The sequence below is a fragment of the Dermacentor silvarum genome, chromosome 11 (assembly GCF_013339745.2).
Source record: "Dermacentor silvarum isolate Dsil-2018 chromosome 11, BIME_Dsil_1.4, whole genome shotgun sequence".
Taxonomy (NCBI): Eukaryota; Metazoa; Arthropoda; class Arachnida; order Ixodida; family Ixodidae; genus Dermacentor; species Dermacentor silvarum.
Genome location: NC_051164.1, coordinates 99,618,283 through 99,636,803, shown reverse-complemented (window position 1 = coordinate 99,636,803; position 18,521 = coordinate 99,618,283). Strand labels below are relative to the sequence as shown.

At 48.4% G+C, this 18,521-nt stretch overlaps 2 protein-coding genes across 3 annotated transcripts in view; one reads left to right on the top strand and one right to left on the bottom strand.

Moving 5' to 3' along the window:
• LOC119433440 (U11/U12 small nuclear ribonucleoprotein 35 kDa protein-like) overlaps positions 1-14,354 on the bottom strand; it is a 52,073-nt gene extending 37,719 nt beyond the window's left edge. Inside the window, exon 1 of the mRNA XM_049659219.1 lies at positions 14,216-14,354. The gene's annotated coding sequence lies outside the window, so the exon portion shown is untranslated. The remainder of the gene's footprint in view (positions 1-14,215) is intronic.
• Positions 1-18,521, top strand: part of LOC119433439 (uncharacterized) — a 102,700-nt gene that overhangs the window by 21,946 nt on the left and 62,233 nt on the right. For both annotated transcript variants that reach the window (XM_049659212.1, XM_037700645.2), the window contains exon 2: positions 14,231-14,601. In XM_049659212.1, coding sequence (XP_049515169.1) covers positions 14,232-14,601 — 370 coding nt within the window. In that variant the 5' untranslated portion in view covers position 14,231. The remainder of the gene's footprint in view (positions 1-14,230; positions 14,602-18,521) is intronic.

The following is an 18,521-nucleotide window of genomic DNA, read 5'->3' as shown; positions in this document are numbered from 1 at the left end:
CTGTGAAACGTACAGCAGACAGCAACAAGTGGAGTGCAGCACATCTTTCGGTAGAACGAAGTAAGTGGTAGAGTCTTCACTGCACAGAACTGTCGAGTAGCGGAGGGTACGGCTGTCGCCCGCTGCCCTGCAGTCCTGCAGGCGGCACGCCGTCGGTGACCGTGTTCGGTTACGTCGTGTTGTGGCAGCACCGAAAGAGAGAGCGGGCTTCGGCGCTGCTTACAGTGGGGGCGTTGAACCCTGAGCGTCTTTGCCGAACCGCGCGCCACTGCTGTTACGCATGTGGTGCGCTTGGGTGCTTCGGATATCATCACCCCTTTCTTCTTTACCCAACAGGCGCTTTACCCGAATGAAGGCATTAAAGGCGTGTTGTCTGATAAAATTTCTCGTTTACCTTTTGCTTGGTATGATACAGATAAGTCATTGCTGATAGTGACCAAAATGCAGCATGTATAAACCCGTGTCATGAAGCTTTTTTTTTTTTTGCAATAGCAATTGTATGGACACTCCAAGTAAATTTCCTCCGTCGTCGGCGTCGGCGTTGCCGTGAGGCTCCGCATATATTTTGAAAAACTTACTTTGCCTAATTATGACCCTCGTTAAGGAGCTGTAAAACGATAGTCGGTTACTGTGTTAAATTAGCCAGTATAGCCGACAGAGGCAAGCTTCGACCTTGAACCGACGTTTCGACAAGAGGACTTTTCTTCAGGGGAGTACTATAGTCGTCAACGTAAGAAGGCTTTCGCATAGCTTCTGCTGTGTACTTGATTTCCACGTGCTCTCGTTCTAACGAATTAAAATTAAGCTATTACCATTAGTTCACTTTTTCAGCGCCGTCTCATTGTCCACAGCCCATATACAAGCACTGCAGACGCCATTTAAAATTGCCACTATAGTGTTCTTATAATTGTCAGTGTTCTTATATGCCAGTTAAAATTATCCGCAAATTTCGCCACTATCCTTACAGGCCACTTAATGTCACCCCGGATAGACTAGTTCATTTTGCCATATATTTGCCCAACACTTGGCCGAGCAAGCGTGAAATGTTTGCAGCCCATTGCACACATTTGTAGGCTTTACAACTCCTGTAGAACACCAGTTTCAGTTCGATAAGTTATACCCACTATGGCATAGTGAGCTCGCGCAGGCGCTACCATTCCTACTCGGATGGAAAAAAATTCTTGTTGTCGAGCTATGCCTCCCTGAACGTCGCGTGCGAGGCTGCAGTTAGCTCCGATTGCATCATGCATGGCGCGACAACAGCGCCATCTGTGCACTTGTATGATCGAGTAATGGCTTCTTGCCTCTACAAAACGATACCCAAAGTAAGGTACGTGGGTAGTATGGTTGTAAAGACAAAGCGATAATGCTTTAACACGTTTTCGTTACCAGCAAGCGACCCCCTTTTAGCCTTGTAAAGTCGTTTCACGTCAACATAACACTCCTTTGTAGATTTTGCCGCTGTTCTGACAGACTAGCCAGAAAATGTCCCGTACTGACTGACCAGCTAGAAATGCTCAGAAATTTCGCCACCTTCGTTACAGACCAATTAAGACAACCCGTTTACTCCGCCACTGTCCTGATGACCACTTGAACTTGTCAGCATACTTTGCCAGTCTCGTTATAGACCAGCTAAGATTGTCCACATGCTTTTCTCTTCTTCTGATAAGCCAGTGAAAGTCGTCAGGAGGTTTCGCCTACTGTCACTAGACCATTTAAAATCGTATACGGGTGGCGTCGCCCTACGTAACCTGTGCTTATAGCTAAAATCTCCCATAGACTTCTTCAATGTTCTAACAGACCCGTTGGAGTTGTAAATGTCCTTCGCCAGTCTCCTTTAGACCTGTTAATATCGTCAACATGCTTCTGCACTCACCTCGTTTATCCAATGTCACGACAGACCACTTAATATCGTCCGTGGGGGACGCTTCGTCAGTTGTGCTCATAGGCCAGTCAAAATTGCCCATACATTGCACCAGCTTCTTTACAGACCTGTTAAAACTGCCCATACATCAAGACAGTCATTCTGGTTTAATTTTATTGGTCTGACATACTAAAAAGTTAGTGCAGTGTGTTGTACTTCATTTCCATCCTTGCCCTGTAGCTTCGGCAATATTCCGATAGACCAGTTGAAATTGTCAATCTACTTCGCCAGTCTCCTTATAGATTAGTTGATATCGCCCATATGTTTCTTAACTCTCCTGGTTTCTGCAATGTCATGATAGACCATTTAATATCGTTCATGTGGTGTGCCACCCTCCAGTCAGCTGAGCTCAGAGGCCAGTCGCAAACGTTTGCAGACTTCGCCAGCTTTACAAACCAGTCACAAAACCGCCCACAGACTTCACCACTGTCCTTATGAATAGTTGAAGTTGTACATATACTTCGCCAGCCTCGTTATAGACCCGCTATCGTCCGCATATTTATCCATTCTCTGGATTTGCTCCAACGCAATGATAGACCATTCGATGTCGTCCATGCACTGGACCACCCTTCGTATGTCATCATTCAAAAGCGTCCGTAGACTCCCTCCACTGTCCTGATAAACAAGTCCGCAGCCAAGGACAATCGTCGTACTACAACGTCTTGTGCAATGTCGGGCAACTGCCTCGGTCGAGTGTCGCGCGTGCGACCGTGTGCCTCCGCCACTTCTCCTCCTCGCCGCCGGTTGTTTCGGACGCGCGCGCGAGTGGGCCCGGCAACGACTCCCCTATTTTGAGCGGGCCGTCGTAAGGGGGTGTACGATAAAAATACGAGTCCCTCTGACACTGACACGATTCTTCGAGATGCACGGCGCGTTGGCCTTCCTTCCGGTGGTACACACACGGCGGCGGGGCGGCTACACAAAAGCGCAGGCCGAGAGCAACAGCAGCAGCAGCAATGGCTTGAAGCAGGAACCGCGAAGCCACGCTTGGTTGGGGAGGCCCGGAAGGGACGGGGGGGAGGGAATGGTCGTGGGAGCTCCACTCCTGAGAGCTCGATCGGCCCTCCGACACCACCTCAGCAGAAACCGTCGGATCGCACGCGAGCGTTCCTAATCTCTGCGCGGCATCCGACTCGGCGCGGACTCAAGGTGAGGGCCTTGAAACGCGCGCGCACCCGCCTGGAGTCTCAGCCTCCCCCCCCTCCTATCTTACCCCCCAAACACACACACACACACACACACACACACACACACACACACACACACACACACACACACACACACACACACACACACACACACACCTCACTATATACCTTCCCTTCTCTCGTCACTTGAACACTTCCCTCGCTCCAAACACCGGCTTGCCGGTTGCTTTTCGTGGACCGTGCAGGCAGTGCACTCCTCTACGACATCGGGGGGCAGCTGGCCAGGGGTGGAAGGTGGTCGCACCGAGGAAGCCGGAACTGCAGTTGGTCACAAAGTTATACTGCTAAACTTTTCTCATTTTGTTTTATTGCGATAGCAATTATGTGGACACTGAAGGCGCATTTCCGCTGTCGCCGTGATGTTCCGTATAAAGTCCAAGGGCGATAACATCGTCGCCGTGCGCCGTACGCTGTATGTGCGAGTGAAAGCGCGCAATGGTGAGCCGGCGATGGCGGTTCAATCTCGCGCGCGCGAGGGAGGAAAGCTGGGGGCGAGGAGAGGGAGGGGGAAGGGGAGGCATTCGACTTCGGCGGCGCGGGCCCTGTTTTGAAAGTGATCTGCGATGGGGACAGAGAGCCGAGTGCTGATAGCTTCGTGTGCGCTGTTCTTTTTTTTTTTCGCAGCTTACCTAGTTCGCGTTGAAGCGAGAGGCAGCACGAAAGTCAATTCGCTCGCTGCCGCGGCCGCGCTTCCTCACTCCAGCGTTTTGACAGCGAATTTCCGCGGTCATCGAGCGAGATGTGGTCATGTTTGCGTGTGCGCGAGTGACACCATGCTTGTTAATTTAGTTAGTAAGCGAATGTTTACGAGTTTATACGGCCGTTAAACTAATATACTTCGTATAGCTGTCTACTAATTTTCTATCGCAATCGATGCTTCGCCTTTCGGGCGAAACTGCGACTTTTTATTTTCTCTGTTATCACTGACGAAAGTACAATCACTTCTCCTGCCAAAGCTAAAGGCTAGTCAATGAAAAAACTTAGCTAGATCGAGTCGAGGAACCTGGTACAAAACGTAAGAACGGGACAAAATGGTGTCGAACTGAAATTTTACTCACAGTAAAAGGCATACAATGAGCATAAATTGAAACGCGAACAGGAAATAACTGATCAGAATAGCTGTCGCGCATAACTTCATTGAAGTGCGACGTGCAATCGCTCGTAAGCGGGTTTCTATTAGCATATATAAGGTTGTCACAAGCGTACATTTTTGAGCCAGAGTTGAGCCACTGTTACAAATGACGATGAACCTGCAAACGAAATTATGCATTAGAGTAGTTTCGAAATTGCTCGCATTCATATGCTGATAATACAATCGACACATAAGATAATACGTGAGATGGATAATACATGCGGAGATAATGGAGGGGGGAGATTGTCATGTTGGGGGAAGGGTGTTGTGCCCCGTACTATTCGTCACTTCTGACAAAAAATTATTTTTACATGGATATGTAGCAAATGTAGGGTAAACATTCGGCAGATATCTGCATGGTTGGGGACAACTGAATTAAAGAGCAAAGAAAACTCCAACCAAAAATTTTTTGAATTAAAAAAAAAATCTGCCGTCGTCTGGAGAAAGAAAACAACCACCGATGGCGGGTCCTTTTGAATCCTGGCACTTCGAAAATACGTCGGGTGACATCGCTTGTTCGTCAGGACCACTTCCCGCCGTTTACTCTCAAGGTCTGCGAAAAGTATCCACGCGCCTGTCAAGGTATTATAAAAAACGCATGTAAGCACTCACGCCATCTCACTCATGAAGCAGCCGGTCGGGCACCGAAACGTCGGGTTTTTTAAAATAAAGAAAGTTTGGTTGTAGTTTTCCTTGCTCTTCAATTATGTAGCAAATGGCTCAGATTCAGATGCCGTTGCAAGCCGATGGTGTGATTTAGACATAAAACAATAAAACTCTGCCGCCGCGACTACAACCCCGTAGGGTTGTCGCGCCCTGTCGGGGCTGTAAGCGACGTAAAGCTTACAAAAAAGAGAAGTGTGTCGTGCCCTACTTATGGACACTCTGTAGAACGTGACGTCACGAAGATATGGCGGCGCTGCTATCGCAGCAGTGCAGGCGAAAAAAAAAAAAAAAAACACATACACCTCTACCGGCGTAATTTTTCCCAAAAAGCAAGATTCACACCCTCGGTTAGACGTTTCGGCTTCCGAAGCCGAAACATCTAACCCTTTCGACGACACCAGTTTGGTCGGCGTTCTGTTAACTGTCTTTGTAATACGAATCTACTTCCCGACCAGACGAAATGTGGTCCAATGATTGATTTCACTAACAATGTTCACAGAGCACTATCGTGCCTGACCTTGCTGAAGTCGTCTAACGTCCAATAATAGCCACAACCCCCTTCAGACGTGACGACATTTATTGAGTAGCTTCCCAGGACAAGTGAACAATTTCGTTCAGCCTGTGAGGGCCGGGTTTCCATATTCGCGTTCGAGCTCGACAAGTTTAAATGGTGACAGCTCTCAGTGACCTATGGGGGTGCTGGCGCGGACAGTCATTACTAGACAGTCGTAGCCGGCTAAATCTGGATCCTCGAAAGTGAGGGCTGCAGGCGTACAAGGAAGGATCCTCGGTCCAGTGCCAACGTTTCGACAGGGGCACTTGTCTTCACCTTGCGGAAGACAAGTCTTGCTGTCGAAGCGTTGGCACCGGCCAGAGGCTTTTGTTCGCCTCCAGTCCTTACAAGTCGCCGTATTTTACTTCCTTTTCGTCTGCCTTGAAAGGTGATCGTTTCGAAATACGATCCTTCGTTTCATCACGCGATTGCCGTAAAATAAGTACGGCGTTTACGCGAATTCCAGCACCCAGCGAACTTAAGCCCCCTCCCGTGTTTCTGGCGTTCATAGTTGAGACGAGCCGCAAACTTCACCGACGATGACGACACTCCCTAATGCGAGATTGGAGAGCAGCTCTATACGTGTTTTCATTTCGCCATATATTGGCTCGAGCGGACAATCTGTCTTGTGCGGCACGTTGCAAACGGAGCGAAGTGGCGGTGCGACTGCCTCGCAAATCTGGAGACCGCGAGAGCCAGCGCGCGGGTGACGCGTGGCCGCGATTTACAGCAACCGCCACAGTCAGACTTCCAGACGATGCGCACTACTCTGGCGCCATCTGGTAGCCATCGTCGCTGCACTGCGTTTTCTTCTCACGCTTTCGCCATACCCTCCTCTGCTTTCCGCTTCATGTTCCGCTGCACTCTCCTCTCCACTTTCCTCCTCGCATCTTTCATCCCCCGCTGCGCTCCGCGTTCACTCTTTCATCCTTTGCTGCGCTCGTTCGCTCGGTTACGCCGACGCCGACGGTCGCCGCAGGAGCGGGCGCCTAAGAGCTACGCTCTAATATACCGCTAAACCTGCGCATGCTTGATTCTTAGCACCCCCTATCATAATTATTGCGGTAGCAGCGTCACTACACTGAACAACGAACATGTACGCAAGGAAGCCAGACCTGGGATCAAATACACTAAACCTTTAAACCATAAAGGATAGCTGTTTTAACTGTCTTGTGCCTTCGATGATATCATGCTGGCTATTACAATTGCTCGGTACCTGTTCTTACTAACAGCGGTAACGTACGAAGTGCTTTCGAATACGAACCGTTAACGTTGAACGCAATCATCATTCTTCTAGAGTTCGATAGATTGTCACCGCTTGCGCAGGAACTATGAGAAATCTCAAGCTACGTCACTTTCAAGCATTTTATGCCATCCTATAATTTGAGGGCGCGATAAATCTGAAAACGAAAAGGAGTGCCTAAGTTTGTCTCAGCGCGCTGATTTGTGGCTTCTACCTATGCCGGCGACGTCTACAGTTCATAAATTTGGGCTAGAGGAGGAGTTAAGCTCTGTTTTCGCTGTTATCGTCTGTTGAGGCACCTTTATACTTTTAAACGTAGCCCCCGCAGCCGCGGCTACACGAATGAATTGGAATTAAAACAAGGAAAGAAAGGAACGTCAGACAGACGGACGGACGGATGTAGAGAGAGAGAGAGACGAGGCTGCAGGCAGTCACAGCGGAAAAAGATTAGCACAATTAAGTGACTGGTCGCCGGAGCGGCAAAATCACGACACGCGGAACAAGTGACTGGTGGCCGGAGCGGCACATTCCATTTTCCAAAGCAGGGGTTGCCATCAGAAAGCGTGTCGTGATTTTGCCACCAGTCACTTCTGCCGCGTGTCACGATTTTGGCGCTCCAGCCGCCAGTCACTTGGGCTAATATTTTCCCCCTGGGACTGTACATACAGAGCGTTCCTTGCTCTGCCTTCCTCTACTCGCGCTCTGCATGTCGCTACCAACTAGCCAAAAGAGACGCGTTTAGAGAGACCAGGATAGATATTCAGAATTAAGAGCGCTGCGGACAGGCAGCTCTTTGCCCGAGATGTTTCAGCAATTTGCGCAAAGGCCGCACCGTGCCAAGTTTCCGCATTTCCGACGGCCCTGTTAAAGCTGGATGCCTTTCGCACCAGCCGGCCTTGGGAGCGTCCGGCCTCTTTAAGCACGACCGTGCTGCGTGCTTCCCGTGAGCTAGCGCGCTGGAACGCCAGACTGTTCTCTCTTCCGATGGGGCTTTATAGACGATCTGTTCCGAGAGTCGGGCGCTCATATGCCCTGCGGGATCTGTGCCAGAAAATCAGCGAACTTGGCGAAGTTTAGTCTAGCGAGTGTTCTGCGCAAGAAGTGACTCACTCGTATGGGAGAACGAAAAAAAAAGAAAAAAAAAAATAGAGGAAAAGAAAGGCCGGCATAGCCTCAGGGCAGCTGCCTTGAATCTTTCACGCAGCAGCGCGAATACCAGAGAATTCCTGTTGCCGTGGTCGTCATTTTTGGGCGGTTTCTTTTGAAGCGCGATATGCTTGCGCGCGACGCAATGTGGGCTTCACCTGAGTGATAGGGTTTGTCGCGCAGCGTGCGTCAGCCTGGCGGCTTAACCGAGCGAGCGAGCACAGCGATAGATGAAAGCGAACGCGGATCGCAGCAGGATACCAATCTCCAGTTCGTTAGCGCGCAGTGGGTGAAGATGCAGATGGATTCCCGCTCCGAAACATGCCGCTTCAATGACGGCGGAGGGGCACGGAACAGCAGCATTGACGCAGAATATTGTAGCCAAGAAACGACCGCCCGGACGCGTCCAACGGAAGGTGCAGACGAAGCACTGACTCGAACCGGAAAAAAATTTGAGCCATTCCACTCTATGAAGGTGGATGACCAGCGAAGCGGCTTAGCGCACGACACAGAGGTGACACAGAATTTTTAACAAATGTACGAGCATACTTATTGTCCTTATTGTGGTTCATCGTGACGATAGGTACGCACACACATTCGCGTATCACATCTGTTATTTAAATCTTTCCGTCACGTAAGACAGAGAATGGCTCATACCCCGTAAACGCGGCCTCCCCATTACGACGACTAAAAAGTGAAATTATACGCTGGAATGATGAGCGGCAACGAAGCCGGCTGTGGAAGAAGATGACGAAGACGAACGCGGGAGCAGTGGCACGAGCGCGTACGCACGAGCCATTGCTGATGATGATGATAGTTTCTCCGCGCGGACGCCACGGCCTAGTCATAGACATCTCTGCTGTAAAAAAAGAGAGCGAGTGATTAAAAGAGGGCCGATTTTTTTCTCTAGTTTGTGTCAGCCCCGAGTCTCTGCCTATACCCTTTGTACCGTCCTTGTGATGTTTCTTTAGCAACGCAAAATGTACCATCATACCGTATTGGTGAAGCAGCGCACTGACAAGGACAAAGTGGAAAGACACAAGAATACACGACACTCACTGCTTCACCAATAAGGTATGATGATTAATCACCAAATCGCCCAACTTTCCACATTACTAAAATGTACCGGCCAGTCCAAGTCAGTTCTCTTCTATCGAAACTAAAAAGCACTGGCAGCAGGCACCATGCTTGCAGAGGGACTCGAGCTGTCAGACACCGGGTGACACGTCTCACCTTTCGCTCCTCGAATGTGTCGGCTAGGGGTGAAACTCTTGGGAGAGAGTAATCGCTGTCTGAAGATATTACCGAAATTTTCAAGCGGAACTCGAAGCTACGCAAACTCACCATTATCAAAACTTTTCTCCATGACGGACAGACTTTATACATGAAGCGACGAACTTGGTGAGAAGCCAAAATTTTTTTTTTCTAGGCTCCGACCTGAAAAGCTGGCGTCTCCAAACGCTGCCGTGCCAGACTCTCGGGAGCGCTCGCCGAGTTGCCTTTTGGGCGACTTCCTCTGAGACTCTCTTGGCGCCCTCTTGCAACGAAAATAAAGAAGGAAATAAATGAAATTCTGAAACGCACCAGCCTACACACCGCGCACTCGCGATTATGCCTTTCTTTGCTGAAAGAAAAAAAAAGTGAGACTGTAAAGGAACCGAATCTCTCACCGTCTCTGTCTCTGTATCCTACGAAGATTTGTACGAACGTCAATTTTCTGTTTACCCACGGCCCCGTGTAAACTCGTGACTCGAGATGGTTTCCTCGAGCGCTCGGTCGTTTCTTCAATTCTTTGTTGTTTTTCGGTCGCCGCGCACTCGTGCTAAGCACTCGGGTTCGTCCCGGCCCGTCCGTCGTAAAACGAATGCCGTTTATTTAACGCCGAGTTGAAAAGGGGTTGCAAGCAACCACGAGAAAAACCAATGCCGTTTCAAAATTAGCATCCGCAACTTCTCACGTGATGGCTTCGTCTGCTCGCGCAAAGTCTCGCTCCTCTTCTCGCTACACTCCCCATGCGCGTAAACGCATTAATATCACCCAGAGGTCGCTCACATCGTTTTCTCTAGGATACATTTAACTTTTTCTCTTTCCGGTATACTTCTAGCTCGTTAACGACCGGCAACTCGCTCTTCCGTTCGAAAGTTGCAACGCTTGCAACGGCAACCTTTTGCCTTGCGAGACGGCGTCACGGAGGCCACTACGAACAAGCATCACGTGGCCCTGAGCAGTGACGTCATGAAATTCAAACACGCCACCTCAAAGCTGCGAGTTCAGCGTGGTACGTTACTCTGACCGTTGATGAAACCTCGCCATGGTTCTGCTAGAACCTCTCAAACCAACAAGCACGTAATATGTAGTGAGGGCGTTCACGCTTACATCGTATAGCGTGATTCTTTGTTTGTTCGGGCATGGTAAAATGATCTGCCTTTCGGCGGTCGTATGACGTGTATGGCAGTACGCTTAGAGAATAATTGTCGAGAGACGAAAAAGGGAAGGGCCGATTTGGCGGCCCAGCATAATCGAACCCGGATATAACGAACACGGATAAAATCAATAACCCTCTATATCGAACGCACGACATTTACGGATCTATACTCAAGTAAAATAATTCGCTCATAACAAACCGCGCACTGAATATATCGAAATAGAGGCCTATGCAGCCAGTGCAACAGAAGTGCTTTGAATGAAAATATTCGATTCAATTATTTCAAACTTTATAGCCCACCGGAGGCTCCAAGTGCGAACAAAAATTCGGTTCAACGAACAAAAATAAGGACAAAAAAAAAAACAATCAACCAAATAGACACACAAACAAACAGACAAGCAATCAAGCAAACAGACAACCTCTCCTTTCTCTTTCTCTCTCTCCCTCTCAAACGCACACACACAAACAAGCAAAGAAAGAAAGAAAGAAAGAAAGAAAGAAAGAAAGAAACAAAACAAACAAACAAACAAACAAACAAACAAACAAACAAACAAACAAACAAACAAACAAACAAACTGCGCTGACTTCATTAATTCTACAACAAGGTGTTTCCAGTTTGACTGACTTCCGAATAGGATTGCCCGTATTGATGCAAATCAGCTGTTCTTTTTACGACCATTTATCTGCATAATCCCCCCCCCCCCCCCCCCCCCCTCCCTTGTGATTGAAGCATAAGGGCCCATTCACACTTGCGACTAGGCGAGGTCGCGCGACCAAGTTGGTCGCAAAGCGACCAGTCGCAAGTAGTCTCAAATGGTCGCTTTTCTCGAAATGCGACCGTTTCGGTCCAGTCGCTCACTGCTCGCATTTCGAGAAAAGCGACCATTTGCGACTACTTGCGACTGGTCGCTTTGCGACCAACTTGGTCGCGCGACCTCGCCTAGTCGCAAGTGTGAATGGGCCCTAAAGCAAACAGGTGTATGACGTGATATGCGAACACCTCTAATTTTTTGTTTAGATTCCCATAATTGATGCCCCTAGAAGATGTCTTTTTTCTAACACCTTGTAGTTTTCAGGCGATTGCAAAGCATTCGGAAGCTGCCTGCGTTAAGAGAACGTCATGCTTCGCGACTCAGTGCCCTTGCTGTCAGAGACCGATCAGCAGTCGCGCCAAGCAAGAGACGTTTAGAGTATTGGTGGAAACAGAGGAGGAAAGAGATTGATAAGGTCGGATCCGTTACAGGCATAGGTAACTGTACAAGGCAGATAGATATAGAAGTCGTAAGAATAAAGAAAAGATTAAGGAGATATGGGCAAAATGCTAAGCTGACAAGCATGTACTGATTAGCTCGAGCAGGCTAGGTGACTATCGGGCAAAATGCTAAGCTGACAAGCATGTCCTGATTAGCTCGAGCAGGCTAGGTGACTATCGGGCAAAATGCTAAGCTGACAAGCATGTCCTGATTAGCTCGAGCAGGCTAGGTGACTATCTGTCACCGCCCGGGTCAGAAGGGGATACCAGTAAATCATCATTATCGTTCAGTTCCCATGGGAATGATGGGTAGTCAATGGATTTGTATAATCTTCGCGCTTGTGACCTCAGACGTTCTTGTAGCCTCAGACGTTCTTGTGGATTTGTTTACTGCGCTTTATCTTTATACATTTCCAACAAATCACACTTTTGTAAGGAGGAAAGTGTCTGCTCACATTAATATTCATTGCAAATTGTTGCATATTTAACGCAGTGTACTGTTGAACATGATTTTCAAAGCCGCGAAGCCGTCTGAAGCCGAAAGGACGCCGTTTAGGCAAATCCACGTTCTGACCGTCGTTATCATATGCTGGCTCCAGCAGCATATAATAACTCCGCATACTCTGCAGTTTCCTCGAGTAATTATTCTATGAAACTCTATGAAGGAATGAATGTTGCTTAGTGGCGCAAGGGCCAGGTATGGCCAAAGAGCGCCATGCCAGTGTTAGTGAGTTCGCAGTGATATTTTACATGTAATAAGATTATGGCAGTGACTAAGGAGGTGTACTATGAACATGAAAAATGCGTTGCGTATGAAACTCTATATGGCTCGCCGTATGCTGAAAGCTGTGACGAGTACGCATGAAGAGTGTAGGGGCAGTGCTGTGATAAAGCAGAAACAGTGGGCATTCGAATAACTGCAAGTGGAGCGAATTTGCACTGCGTAGCTCTGTGGACGAGTACGAATACTGCCCGAAGAATGAAGGCGAACGCGAAGATTTTGAAGGAGGGACAAACTTTTATTGAAACCAGCAGTTTATTTGGCTGGGCCTAGTCCTCCCACGTGGGGACATCGAGGTCTTGCCTCTTCGCCGCCTCGCAGGCTTGCTGGTTAGCCCAGAGTTGGTCGTCGAGGTGGGAGCTGCGACGAGCTGCCATCTCGACGAGAGGGTCACGGTATTATTTGTCGGATATTGGTCTTTACATTCCCATAGCATGTGGGGAAACGATGCTGCCTGAGTCTTACAGATCTTGCAAATGTTACTAGGGTAGGTGTCCGGGTAGATCCTGTGGTAACGTGTTGGTGAGGGGTACGTGTTTGTCTGTAACAGGCGAAGGGTGGTTGCCTGTGCTCTGTTTAGCTTGTGATGAGGGATGGGGAAGGTTCTGTTGAGATAGACTGATTTCGTAAGGTCGTTGTAGCTGGCGAGGCGATCGCGTTCCGCGGGTGCACCTGCGCTGTCTCCGGAAGATTTTGAAAGAAATTCTAAATTATTCCTATTCCTCCTTGCACATTGTTTTTACTATTTGGTTGCTGTTGTCAGGTTAGGTTGTCGCCAATTCGTTTGTGAGACAGATTTGTCCAATCAAATCGGATAGCAGTAACATTTTCAAGACAGCAACATCGCTGGGTGTTGTTGACGTATGTAGAAAAAAAAAAACTCTTGTTTATGAGAGTGCTCTTTATTTGTACTGCGAGTTTGTGTGCGATTGCAGTTATTGTCGTTCGCAATATTTCTTTGAGAGTTTCTTTTAATGTTTCTGTGTTATGTGATAGCGTTGTTGTTGTTCGCGTTGTCGCTTTGAGAGTTTCTTTGTAACATTGCGGCATTGTTCTTAATGCTATGTGATAACGTCATTGTACGCGTATTACCTGTTCTTCAGTTCTTTTTCCTACAAAGCTGTGTACAAAAGTCCAGGAAGCTATACGGGATGATCATTTTGAAGTTTTACGGAATCTTTAAAAATCGCCTGCTGTAGATAACATAATTCTAGTCCTTGAGCTTAATTATTCACTGAGGCGGACATTACTTGCACAAGGAATCGGAGCACATATTTAACAAACTAAAGAAGTCACTAATTAACTTCTTAATAACCTTACGGCACATTGCAATTTACGAATTGTAGCCGACAGTTTGCAAGGCGTATCCACTTGGAATGAATTTCCATAATTACACGAGTTTGGACAGATGCGCCATCAAACTCGCCGCCAAAATGCACTGCTGTTCCACTTACGTTTTTATCAAAACGTTCGTTTATGCATTGAAGCACGAAAGTGACTGGAATGCTTATTTCCTTCGACACACACTTTGGGAAATATCTAAAAACTGGTTTCACCGGTTATGTATGATCTATCTAGACCACTAGACAATCAATCAATCAATCAATCAATCAATCAATCAATCAATCAATCAATCAATCAATCAATCAATCAATCAATCAATCAATGTCACCAGAAGGAGGCGACACGGCACAGCACGGAATATTTTCATAAGTTGTTGGTTATCACACTTCAATTCCGCAGCAAAGTAGTTTAGAACAAAATCCGTAAACTTTTTCCTTAGCATTCAACTTTTTTGTCCCACAGACGAACACCGGTATGATAGTCATCTCTAAAGTGAGACACTGTCCGCGGGAAATATCCTTTAAATCTAACGCGACCGTACCTCTCGATTGTCCAGGATGTCCTCCTGCCCGGCCTCAAGTATGGACGGCTGCAGCGGTGGACTTCCAGGTGGGGCCAGCGCTAGGGAGGCCCGTCACGTGGCTGTCGCAGGCCCGCCTCCTCCGACACCAGTAGGGACCGTCGCTGAAGGTCCGCTGGTCTCTGGATACGGACAACAGCAGCGACAGCCTCAAGACTTATTCCTCCGGTACCAGGCCGTGTCCAGGATACCGCACGGCCTGGCTTCATCGTTAGACTACCGAGTACCTCCCGTCATTCCACTGCGCGATGCGCCAGCAGCACTGCCAAGGCCGGCTACTCTGCCAGACCTGTCTCACCTGTCCACTGGAGCAGACGCAAGTGGTGAAGACGAGAACTTCCTTCCATGTGAGTGGCAGCCCTCTCCCTTGATACGCACACTGGATAAAAAAAGGATGCAAAGATTATATAATAGATTAAGTGAGAGAGACAGACGTACATGACATGGTAAGTTAGGCAGGCAGACATGGCCAAGTACAGATTACAGTTTTGTAGGGTTCTATGGCCAGAAAGCAACATAGGATATGATGCTTCAACGACAAGATTATACGGTAGTTGGGTAGATTTAGCAATATACATAATTCTTTAAAATGCAATCGCAAATCCACGCGCAAATAGGTGTAAATGAAGTCACTTTTTTGACCAACACTTCTGTGTGCGCTTGCCATACATTCCAATATATAGAGGGGTGACCAAAGGCGAAAAGTTTGGCTATACCTAAGTGCGAATCTAGTGGGAGCAAATTGATTATTGAACATCTATCGTGTTTTTGTTTCCGTTACGACATCCAGCGCCCCGCCCTCTTTGGATGACATCAAACCGATTAGGCTTAAGATCGCTTTCTGAGGCAGGGATCATTTTACTATCATCGTATGTGTCGCTTGCGCAGGAACCACTGAGAGCGTAGCTTCACTTCAAGTCGAAAGGTCTCTGCGATCATTTGTACACTCGGTGCGCTCCCTCACTTGTCCCTGCAGCTAGTGCTCTTATACTGCTTTTTTTTGCGTTATGAAACATGATTACAGCGCTAAGAAACAACTGTAGAGATATCGTACAGCCGTGATAGCGAACTAAAGCTTAATTAAGCAATAACGAGAATCGCTATATCATTGTTTGCAGAGAAATACGTAGAGACGAGCCATGGCTGCCCGTGGCGGGTTTTCCTTATTAATGGAGCTTTTTTGCCAGACCCTGGCCACCACACTTTGGCTGTGCGCTATCGATGTACAGCCATATATTGCGATAGCAATTATATGGAGGCTCCAAGCGGATTCCTGCCGTCGGCGTCGCCGTGAGGTTACGTGTAAAGACCAAGGGCGATAAAATCATCGCCGCGCGCTGTATACTGTATGTGCGCGTGAAAGCACGCGAGGGACGCGCGATTTTTTAGCTATATTGCGCGAGAACACTATAATATGGTCGTACGTCGTCCTGAAGGGTACATCGCATTAGAAAACTCTTGCACAGGAGAGTGCCTGGTGCACTTGAGAGTACTTCTGCCGGTCTCGCTGATTATCGTCGCTTAAGGGCGCGAAAATGACGCGTGATGGACGCTCGCGCGATATAGCTAAAAATGTGGGAGGCTGTACATAGTGCGTGACAGCGCTGAATACAGGTGTTCGCAATCCTCGTCTGTTGCCTCTGCGTATTAATTTGCCGATCCTGACATATCGTCTGTGGTCTCAATAAGAATGATTATTTTGACTTGGAATGCCGCGAGGAAAGTTGACTGTACAACGCACGCGTTGATTGCAGCCTTCGAAGCGTACAGATTGCGACTATCAGAAGGTATCCGATGTCATAACCGTTTGTCTTGATGATTTGGAGGCGTTGTGTGAAGCGATCGAACAGGCTGGTGGGAAGGATAAATCGGTTATCGGCCGAGAAAAAAGAAATCACGGTAACTGTTTCACTCAATGGTGGACACCTGAGCTGTGGAGCCGGGATATGCAGAAAGCGGAAAGTATCTCCGGTCATTGAAGAGCCAGGAGCGCGAGCCACGAGTCGCAAACAAAGGATCACGACCAGGAAACCCTGGAGGTTCTTCGCCAGCAGGTCCGCAGCCCGATACAGGCCGGCCACCTCTGCAAGAGGGGAAAAAAAACAAGAGCGAGAGAGAGAGAGGAGAAGAGTAGAGTGCTGCTCGAAGGAAGTGTGAAAGTACTGGATGGGAAGCGTGAATGTTCGGCTAGTACCACATTTCTGCATGGATCTAGACAAGGCAGAGGTTCACAGGAACATTGACATTTGAAATGATCAACAGTAGTAGAACAAAGGATGTCTGTAGCCAATGTTTCGACAAGGGCACTAGCCTTTGTCAGGACGAAGGCAGGTCGCCATGTCGAAACGTTCGTTTCGAGAAACATCTAAACACAGACGGAAAGATCGGAGTCCCACCGCGAAGTCAAAGAGCACCTGTAATATACTCTGCTGGGCAGCGTCCAAGGACCGGAAGCGAAGAACAGATCCGGGAGGTTCGTTGTCCGGAAGCTTGAGGCCACGGAAGGCAGGACACAATTCGGCTTGATCAATGTTGACGTTCGGCCTCGTTTGTGTGGCATAGTAACAGGTGTAATGTGCTTGAAAAGACGAGGACGATGAAGGACACAATACGCGCGCTTCGTGCTATGTCCTCCTTCATCGTACCCGGCTTTGCAAGCGCCCTATACCTGCTGCCACTCGGCTCCTTTCAATACTCTGACGTGTGTATTGCAGAAGAGTGTGGGCCAGGATCTCGTCCACCGGGCTGTGGTGGCACTTGGGGACTTTCTCCTGCATTACCGGAAGAGTGCCTATCGGCAGGCATGCATGCGTCAGGTGCTCACCATGGGTAGGAGCGAAGGGTCTTTTCAACAGAAGGCTCTGTCCGGTTCTGGTTGCTGGGAAATACTGCTGGCAGTCCGGGGGTCCGAACGGTGTGGGATGCAGTGAACCTAGCAGACGACGAGTCGAACCTTGGCCAATGGGGACGTTTCAGAAGTTACCGCACTGTGGTGTGCGCCAGTTTGTCAGTAGCCTCTTCTGCCGATAACTCCAATTTGTGCGCGTACTCATGGACCGGGGGCACCACTTCACAGCACCTCTGGGCCAGGGCGCACGGTGCGCCAATGTGAAATGTACCACTGAATTTGCGTTTAAAGCCGGTATCTTTTTTTTTTTTTATGTATGCTCGTGACGAGAAAAAAAAAGTTACGTGAGCGGAATTCTTCAACAGGTGAACAACATCACAAATAGCAGTGATTTCCAATAATCATAGTGACAGGAATCACTTTTTCAAGACAGATGAAGCGTCCCCTTTCATATTGGCGGAGTGCGTACATGAAGCACTGGATGGACGGGCATGAATACGTTCTGAAGGTGGAATTATTGGACACTCACCAGGGAAGCATCCGAGTCACACAAGATGTCAGCCCCGGCGACTAGGTTCTTCACGAAGGGAAGGCCCACACTCGGGTAGAGATGCCGCGAGCTCGTGAGCGGTACACGCTGCCGGTAAAGATAACTGGACTCGCCTGTACTCCGCAAATTCAGGCGCAACGCATGCATTTGCAACCTGATCGATGGCGACCAAAGCAGAGACGTCCGCGAGAACAAACACCTTACCATCCAGGCGAACGTCCGGCCAGCTCGAAGTCTTCTGGCGTAGTGAGGATCCCGGGGAGCGCCTTTTGTGGGTCCCGCCTGAAAGGCTGACTCGGACTGGCCGACGAAGACGGATAAGCTTGTGTGTCATCGCCCCGGTTCACAGTATCTCTCTTTCTCACTTTCCTGTGTACATTTGATAAGCGATTACATGTAGCCGCTGAGAAGGTGGTGACTTGTTTTTTCACCAAGATTAACTACTGAGCAGTTCCATTTTGATGCGTCAGTAGTTTTCGCGCCTCGGCCACGCGTTTTCAAATATACGACAGTTACGTCATCTATCTTGCGAAGATTTGTCGTTGCAGATGACTGTATAGAGGCATTACAAATGGCACGATAAATGAACTTTGCAAGCATCCAGGGGGCGGTAATTTTTAAATGAGATCGTAGTAGGATCTGCTGCTTAGGTACGCGTTGCATTGCTGTATAAAACGCCGCCCATATCAATCGACCAGCTTTAATTGTTCGCACTGATATAGAAAACATGGAGTCTAACAACTCGAAAATGAAGAAAATCGAGGCAGCACTAAAATTTGAGCGCTTGACTATTGAGGGTAGACCGAGAGTAACAGGCTAACAGCAAAAGTGGCGAATACTTGGTAAGCTGCTTGCGGGGATAATCAATC